This window comes from Miscanthus floridulus, chromosome 5 (assembly GCF_019320115.1).
Source record: "Miscanthus floridulus cultivar M001 chromosome 5, ASM1932011v1, whole genome shotgun sequence".
Classification (NCBI taxonomy): domain Eukaryota; kingdom Viridiplantae; phylum Streptophyta; class Magnoliopsida; order Poales; family Poaceae; genus Miscanthus; species Miscanthus floridulus.
Genome location: NC_089584.1, coordinates 142,301,771 through 142,310,670, shown reverse-complemented (window position 1 = coordinate 142,310,670; position 8,900 = coordinate 142,301,771). Strand labels below are relative to the sequence as shown.

Sequence of the window (8,900 nt, the reverse complement as noted above, 5' to 3'; positions counted from 1 at the left end):
TGCATTGGGGGCCCAGGCCCGGTATTATTTGGCGGGATACGGCCCAGCAACCCGGAGTCTTCGAGTCGGCGGCTCCCAAGTCCCAACATGAGCCGTGAGGTGACAGGACGCACTCCACCACCAAACCGAGGAACACGACGCTCAGGAACCGGAGAAGCAGCGAGGAAGCTGAAGGAGGGCGCATCTCAGCCGAATTGAAGCATGTAAGCGAGCCAATCCCATCCGCTGCTGCTCGTATGCGCAATCTGTGTCTGTTATTGACCCCCAAATTGCTCTGTTGATGCTTTGCTCAAAATTTTGCTCGTGGCCTTTTTTTTATCTGAGAAAAAGAATTCTGACTTTGATGCTGTGGGGCGACGGTTTCAGGAGGGCGTCGATTAATCGGCCGCCGACGCCGAGCGCGGAGGAGGATCGGGACAAGGAGCCTTCTCTCAGGGAAATCATTAACATCAAGGTAATGACCAGTACTGTTCCCCATCTCGCTGAAATCGACCGAGGAAACCCTCGATCGTAGGTGTTTTCCACCTCCTGGCCCGGGGTTAGAGTTCTTGGTGCCCACAAGCTAGAGTTCTTCAGCTTATGGTTGGTGCTCCAAGTGTGTAGTCTCAGTTAGATTTGGTTAGGGTTTGGGCGTTTGGCTGTACGAGGGGAGAGGTTTTGAGGTAGTTGAAGCGAGTAAAACATATTGGTGGTTTAATTCTATTGGCTACTGCCGCTGTTGTTCCTTGGGTGCGGTAACAATGAGGTGGGTTTTGGTTTCTGAAGTTGGTAGAGAGTGGGGAGAAGGAGAAGCTAATGGAGCTCCTCCGCGAGCGGCTCGTCGAGTGCAGCTGGAAGGATGAGATGAAGGCACTCTGCAGGTTTGACTTCTCTTGTATCAAACTCAAATATTATTCATGCTGAGTGTATGCTTGCTATTAACAAATTACGTTTATTGATTCATAGTAATAAACACATGCATCTTAACATTTGCATCCAATGATGCTGAGCAAGTGCTTCACATTCCTAAGGTTCTGATATTTGCATTTTAGCGTAGGAATTGTTTGCAGTCCTTGAGAACGCATGATGCTTTTGCCCAACTTCTCAATGGTCTTCTCAATTCAACTGCCTTTGATGATTACAATTGAATGTATGTGAAAGGCACACATTAATCTGTCAAAACCCCAAACCATTGTTCTATCTTGCTCAAATGTGTAGCTAAATTCTGAAGCAGAAGTAGTTTTCTCAATTCCTCGTGAAGATAACCTGAAGGGATTCTGTTGCTTCCTGATAAATTGGGAATTTTGTAAAATCTTATGCAGCTCAAGTTGGTTTCTCATGGAAACTACTTATGGCTGGTTCTCTCAAATTTTCTAGTAAATAAATAATTGCAATGATTTTACTAGATGGCTACTGCAGTTATTGCAACCGATGCAAGTGTGCAACATATGCAGTTTGTTTAAATTTTGCTCTTTCTTTTTCCTGCAATTATATTCTTTCCGAATGAACCTGTGTTTGCAAAAACAGGTTCTGAGTAACCCACTAAGCACTTGCACGTTAAATTTTTTTTACTGATAGGATTCAGCTGAAAGCAGGTTCTTTTGCTTTGTCCAAATTCTGCGCTAAATGTTCATCGCATCCAATCAAATTTGATCTAATTCTGAAGTCTTCAAAACCCTAGGCATTGGAGATCATTTTGCAGTTTGTCACTTTAACTGTAGCTACCTCAAGTTGCCTCGCTAGAGCATTTTGAAATTTGTGCTACATTACACACTCCATAGGATGAGAATAAAGATGGTGTGGTTTTAACTGGATAATATGTATCTTTCCCAATGCTCATCATTCTTTTTTCGATGCATCTCTCTTTTGTCCTTGTGTGTACTGTGTAGGGCCTATGCAAGGAAGAAAGGAAGAAATAATGTGACGGTAGATGACCTCATTCATGTTATTACTCCGAAAGGAAGAGGTAAGTGGTCTTTTCTGCCCCTTGATTTCTTTTTCTGATTGCAACTAGAATTCTTTTCACAAATTTCACTCTATGCCCAAAAAAATAATTCACTATGTGTCTTTGCATGATTCGTCTTTTGTACTATGACTAAACCTGGAGCTAAACAAATAGACAATCCATGAGATATTATGATTGAAAGTTTCTCATTTTTTTTCCTTTTGCCCCATGAAATGCTCATTAAAAAAAGGGCGTACCCGCTGCAGAGAGCTCCCGCTCTGTTTTACACTTCTACTTTCCTGGCCGAGAAAATTTGCTCATCTTTGTACTGGTCCTTCTTACACTGCTCTCAACTTATTTCGCATGTGAAACAGCCTCAGTGCCTGATTCGGTGAAGGCAGAACTCCTGCAACGAATCCGGTCCTTCCTTATGTCTACCACACTTAGGTAGTCATTTATCGCGACGGTTGGAGCTACATGTACCATTGTACGAACATTAGGAAGTCGATCTTGTTGGGGACCAAGGGTGCTGGAAAACAATGCATAGGGCAAAATTGTGAGCATGAAAAGAATCAGTGTGATCTTCATGACGCTGTCAACATGTTCCTCGTCAGACAGGCGGTTGGCATGATTTCAGGTGCACCAAGACAGAGTTGTAATCCTTGAATACTGTATTGTTAAGGAACCTTCCACCTTGTAATGCTGCATTGTGTTATAATTGCTCAACTGATGCTTGATTTCACAATTAGAAAACAGAAACGCAATCTTGATATAAACGATAACACTCATGTGCATCATGTGAAACCTGAAACCTCTGACTGGGTCATCTCCAATGGGGCCCAACGTGAACAGATTCCACTTTGTCATTGTGTTGTGATACCCGTGGATGCTATAATAAAAAAAAAATTCGCATTTGTTGGTTGGTTCGGTTGTCTGCGTTGCCATGCTTGATCTGATGGGTTCATGGCCACTGCTAAGATTCACTGTTCTGCCTCCATCATGTGAATCTGTCTAACACCACTTCCGGTCAGGCTTGCATGTTCAGAAACAAAAGGCTCATGGCCACCGCTAAGATTCACTGTTCTGCCTCCATCGTGTGAGTAGGACTGGATATCGAGCCAGCTCGGCCCGTTAGGGCTCGGCTCGTTATACAAACGAGCTAGATGTCTAGCTCAGCTCGGCTCGTTAGCGAGCTCGAACTAATTCGTTTGGCTCGCGAGCCAAAGCACAAGCATATTACATAGAGATTATAACCTCAAGTCAGCAACAAACACATTGCATGTATATTTAAAATGAAATAAAACAAAATCATATGAATTCTACAATAGAAAACTATAAGTATGCTATTATCCATGTGTTAGGTCATAGGCAAAGTGATATATGGGCTGATTAAAGTTGTTGGCTTGTTATTTATCTTTGGCTTGTTTTGGCTCACGAGCAGCTCGTGAGCTGGCTCGAACCGGCTCATTAACTAATTGAGCTAAACAGCTAGCTTGGCTTGTTAAAAAATTCAAATGAGTCGAGCCGAGCCGAGCCACTAACGAGCACCACTTCGGGTCAGCCTTGCATGTTCAGAAACAAAAGGATTTAGGCTCTTGGCCATCCTTGTGGTTGTCCCTGAAACACTGTTTGGGAGTTGGGACAGAACTGAAATGGTGATCACAGCGCATTCTAGCAGTTAGCCTGTTCTTGTCATAAGCTCGATCAGCTACAAAAACCACGAACCCTGCATGCTGCATGATTCATGACACAGTTGCCACATAAAAAAAGATATTTCAATTTTTTTAGGAGGAAACAAAAAGGTCCACTTGGAATAGAATAGAGCAATGAACACATTTGTCTGGCGTCAATCAAGCAAGTGCCAAGAGGACATCTCAGACCAATAACATTGTAGGAGCTGTAGAAAGGTATTGTATCCTACATGCCACATGCCCTAGCTCAGCTGGCTGTTGACATCTGAAAAGTTATATATATTTATATATCCATAAAGATTCGATAAGATATATGCACAGGTAAGGACAATTCGATGCCCTCGCATTTGATAACATGGTGTGCACAGCATTTAACGAGTACTGCTATATTATCCACTTGATTACTAAAGATATATATATAGTACTCTTAATACTCTCCCCTTCTTTACAGTAGCTTCAGCGTCCCAATCGGGTAATATATCGCGCTAAATACAGCTCAGGGCAGGAGGGCACTTGAGCCCCACTGTCAAACAGCACATGGCCTAGAGCTCATCTTCTGCCCCCTCCCACTCTCATCTACGGTCAGGCTATGAACAAAGCTCGGCAGGCAACAGCGTCCGGTATACCACGCCTTCTGCTTCCGGCTCTTGGCGACTGCGGTCGGCGTCCAGTACTGTGCTGCAAGCGGAGCTGGATGTGGATTCAGACACCGGCTTCCCATCTGCAGCAACAGATTGCAACTGCTGCTCCTCGTCAGTGCTTTCTTCAGGGCCGTCTTGCATTGCCTCCTGCAGGAGCTCAGCTAGCTTCCTACGTCCAGTTGGAGAAGGCTCCGGTGATTTGGAGCTGTGCATGTCTGGTTGAAAGATGTTGCTCATCACCGTCTGCGCTCTGGGCTGATAGATGGGTGTGCTGCCACGAGATGGAGTGAAATCTGCATAAGAGCACGACTTATGATTATGCAGCAACTGAAGCAAATCACGTGTTGATAGAGATATCTAATTGTTCAACTATTAAACTTGGGTGCATCAGAACTCCCCTTAGAATGTCAAAGTCCATAAATGAATGTGTTATGTTTCCAGGACATCAGCCTGTTCGTTTGGCTGTGGCTTGTCGTAAACGATCGTAAATTTCCAGCCGGAACAGTATTTTTCTCTCACACAAACCAACCAGCAGTACTTCTTCACGAACCAGCAACGATATGAACCAGCCAACCAAGGAATACGAACCAGCAACGATACAAACCAGCCAGCTAGAGTGATTGATAGAGGACCACACATGGGATAGGTTATGAAGCTAAAGGTGGGGGTCCATGTCCACAACTGTTAGACACCGAGGAATATGATAGCGCCCAAAGACAAAATCAAAGGCATCGACTTTTTGGTTCAATAGGCAATCAAGTATAAATTAGGTCCCTTAGATTCTAGAGACAAATAAAAGCTGTATCATCAAGGAACCTAGCAGAGCACATGCATTTTGCGCGTAACAAGTGGAACAATCCACATTTCACATGCTGCTGGTATAATAATAGGAGAACCTAAAAAAGGGAATGGCACGATAAACTGGTGCCAAAGTAATCTCAGTATGCAGGACCAGGATATAAGAAGCTATCTCTAAAACTAGATTGAAACTTCTTTAAACATTTATAGTAAACAAACATGTGTAAAGGTTCGATTACCTCCATTCACGCTGTAAAAGTCATCCTCGCAGTCAGAATCTAACCAAGCTCGAGACTCGAAGAACACTTCATCCTTGCTACCTGCAAATTAAGTTCCATAAGTTATTCATGAAAATAATAATCTTTGTATGCATGTTTGATGAATTTCAGCCAAGAGATCAATCAAATAAGCGAAGGGGGAAAAAAGAACCACTGAACAATCTTTATTTCTTGGTAGGCTGGTAATTCAAGAGGTAGCAATTGACTTTTGGACAAACAAACATTAAAGCACACCGATTCCAGCTAAGCTATTCAAGAGGCTATGAAGTAGGCTTTTGATTTTTGGCAACAAAGATCATGTGTTATTTCAATTTAGAATTTATTCAGCAATCTCACAGGGGAAAAAACTGCATCCCAATTCCGGAGGAACTTGACCAAACATCGAAGTAAAAGGCCTACTACAGTCAATAGAGCAATCACTTTGCGTAGAACAGAATCCTCATTTATAAAATGTTCGATTTTCAAGAACAAAACTCAGTACTCAAAATCAGTCAGCTTCAGTAATCGTTTTCCGTTCAAGATCACCCGCCCCAACAAAGCTAACTGATCTCCAGAAGCAGTTAATGCAATGATAACACCACACTTCGCTGTCAAATCCTGAAATCAAGAGCCCAATAGATGAATAAACAAATTCAAAAGTACCCTTTTCACATAAAGAACTGACTGCTCATCTGCTCTTTTTTACCTCCAAAGATCTTCAATAAACTACGGTAATAACTGATTCTAAGAAGACAAAGATCGAAACATCACTTCGGAAAAAGACCAAACAAACAAACAAACATCCATCACGCATACCAGAATCCGGGCTCTTGGAGTTAAACTCTGCCCGCTGCTGCTCAGCGTCGACCTTGGCCTTGAGGTCACCAAAGCCATCACCAACCGGAGCAACGCCGCCGCCGCCGCCGCCGCCCTTCCCGTTGGCTGCCTTCGCCTTTGTGGGCGAGTCAAGAAATTGCTTCTTGGGGTACTCCGGGTCCTTGTGAACCGAAGCGCAAGCACCCATCTCCACTTTTCTCCCCTTTCAAGACGCGGCAAGAAGCATGTCCGTGCGAGCGTGCACACGGGGCAGGCTACTCCTAGCAAGAGATCCTACGGAGAAAGAATCAAGAAAGGGAGCACGAGGATCAAGGATCAACGTGGTGGAGCAAAAGGTAAAGACACGGATGCTCCTGGGGGGAAGACGGAGGGGAGAGGTCGAGGGAAGGGAAGGAGTGGGCGTCTTTACTGGGAACAGTGCGGCGATGCCGGGGCGGCCATGCCCTCCCTTTTTGAGAAACGGGCGTGGGGAAAAGACTGGGGAGTCTTTAATTCTGAAACCGCCGAGCACGGCGCCCTAATCAATGAAAAAACTATTGGTGGCTCACAATATTTCTCTGTTTTTCTTGCACTGCACAATAGTACATCAAGGAAATCAGATAAACTTTGTTACATGCACCATTGGACGGAGTATTTTTCAATGGTGATATATGAATTCAACACGGTTTGTATGAACTCTGCGAGAGATTTTAGCTGACATCGAAAATGGGCCTGAACCTCCACCAAAGCAGCTTAGAACGCTGTATCTTTGGGTGCTTATGGCCCCTTTGGTTTCGCTAAAATTTAGCTTATGCTGATGATTATGTTGAAATATTATAAAAAAAACACTATTAATTCGTTGAAAAATACTATTAAAATAGTGCAACAGTAATTTGTTGACCATATAACTAATAAACCTAGCTACTTGACTGTTTATCTCTATCTCTATCTATATCTATATATATTAATATATTATATCTATATTTATATGTATCTATTTCTACCTATATGACTATATCTATACTTAATATTAAAAAAATTGAAATGATTCTTCCGTGTGTTTTTTTTATTTTCCAAAGAACGTTGTGTTAGAGTAGCGTGATTGAGATATGACGAACTCAATCTTTCTCATGCCCTGTATAAAGTTAGAGTAGCGTGTAAAAAGAACGATGTGGAGTTCGATTCCAAAATGAATTGGAATATTAAGGCCCCGTTCACTTCGCTGAAAAAATAAACTGAAACACTGTTCCGGCTGATTTGTTGTGAGAGAAAAATACTGTTTCGGCTGAAAAAAAAGAAGCCGAAAAGTACGAATTATAAGAGATGCGAAAAATGCCTAAGTGTTTCTATGTTAAGCTTTAATTTCTGTTTTTTATATAAGATGATAGCGAACATCATAGCATTTTTTCAAAAACTACATTATGAATGTTTCCATCATAATGTTTCATATAATTTTATATTTCTAGTATGAATTTATTACTGGATGTGTAACCTGTCAAAATAATGATTAGAAGTTATGAGTACTTTTTAACATAAATTACGATGTCAGCTACCACCTCACAAAATTTGAAATTAAAATGAACTTGAATGTAGAGAAATAAAAAAAACAAATATTGTTAAGAGATAGTTTGGATGCACTGAAATCGTTGAGTGTGGTAAACTGAACAAAACATTAGTTCATGGGACTGTCTAAATATAGATGCCAAACTTAGATAGTAATTTGGAGTTTTTTCTTTAGTTTTATTATTATGTTTAGTGTCAAAAGGATACTTTAATCACGTCCTTTATGTAGCCATTCCTTCTAACAAATGGAGTGGCATTCTTTTATTGAGAGAGAACAAAATGCTTCGCCTCTCTCAACCACCACCGTGCATATATAGTTCCCAACTTTTGCATACAACTCTGAGTCATCATAAAAAATCATAACATACCACAATCAGGAATATATCCAATAGAACACCTATAACATGACAAAAAAAAGATCTTGCAACATCCAACGTTGAAAATATTGGGACCGATCGCCAGTATATAGTCAAAGCATTGCACATTTCTACGAAGGGAAAAAGAATTTTGTGCAAGATGCCATCAATAATTGCTGGTAGAAATTGTTTCCAGTCACGTCTTGTCCCTGAGCCACCATATCACCCGGACAGGTGTCCTTGTTACCACGTCCATGAACAATTTCCTGCAGTGAGTTTGAAGTGTCAGATTAATCCTTGATTCTATCTATCTAACCTGTTTCTATACTACATACAGTAGTAATAAAAGTGTAGTAGTGATTAGCATGTGACATAACCATCGCCCGGCCCCATGTCAAATTACGAACCAGCTAACTGGTAGATAATTTGGAGAAAATTAAAAACAAGACAAGAGAGGAGCAGCTGGTAGATAATTTGGAGAAAAATTAAAAACAAGAGGGGAGCAGTTCATTAGGTGATACACCGAGAAAGCGAACTTTACAAATTTCCTCGTCACGTTGTGGCCGGCGGGCGTTCTCTCTGTCCTACTAAGCGAAACGGTGACAGGGCGAGGATTAGACCTTGACGCTTTGGAACCACGTCCCCAAGTGCGACGTCCACCCAGACGCTGACTAGTTGGCGAATGGCGAGATGTGCGTGATTTTGGGGCATGGGCCACGGGTTTCTTCAGGTCGTACCGGAGAGCAAACGTCCATTTTATTTCCATGCTCAAATAAATCAGACCCCGATTGGCAGAAACATATATGTGGATTTTTCGAAGCTGAGCATTTGTGTAGCTCTAAAAAAGTCATGGA

At 42.0% G+C, this 8,900-nt stretch overlaps 1 protein-coding gene and 1 pseudogene across 1 annotated transcript; one reads left to right on the top strand and one right to left on the bottom strand.

The window, feature by feature from the left end:
* Window positions 1–50: 50 nt before the first annotated feature.
* On the top strand, window positions 51–2,706 carry LOC136451021 (transcription and mRNA export factor ENY2-like). Its single transcript, XM_066451749.1, has 5 exons — window positions 51–203; window positions 367–454; window positions 766–860; window positions 1,869–1,945; window positions 2,299–2,706. Coding segments are annotated over exons 1-5 (339 nt in total). The 5' UTR covers window positions 51–201; the 3' UTR covers window positions 2,376–2,706.
* Window positions 2,707–3,873: 1,167 nt separating this feature from the next.
* Window positions 3,874–6,623, bottom strand: LOC136453921 (uncharacterized protein At3g27210-like; annotated as a pseudogene).
* Window positions 6,624–8,900: the final 2,277 nt, after the last annotated feature.

Excerpts from the sequence above, each read along its gene's own strand:
- LOC136451021 (XM_066451749.1), top strand. Across the intron at positions 861-1,868 it reads GAGATGAAGGCACTCTGCAG|GGCCTATGCAAGGAAGAAAG; the intron begins GTTTGACTTCTC and ends TGTACTGTGTAG. Across the intron at positions 1,946-2,298 it reads TATTACTCCGAAAGGAAGAG|CCTCAGTGCCTGATTCGGTG; the intron begins GTAAGTGGTCTT and ends CATGTGAAACAG.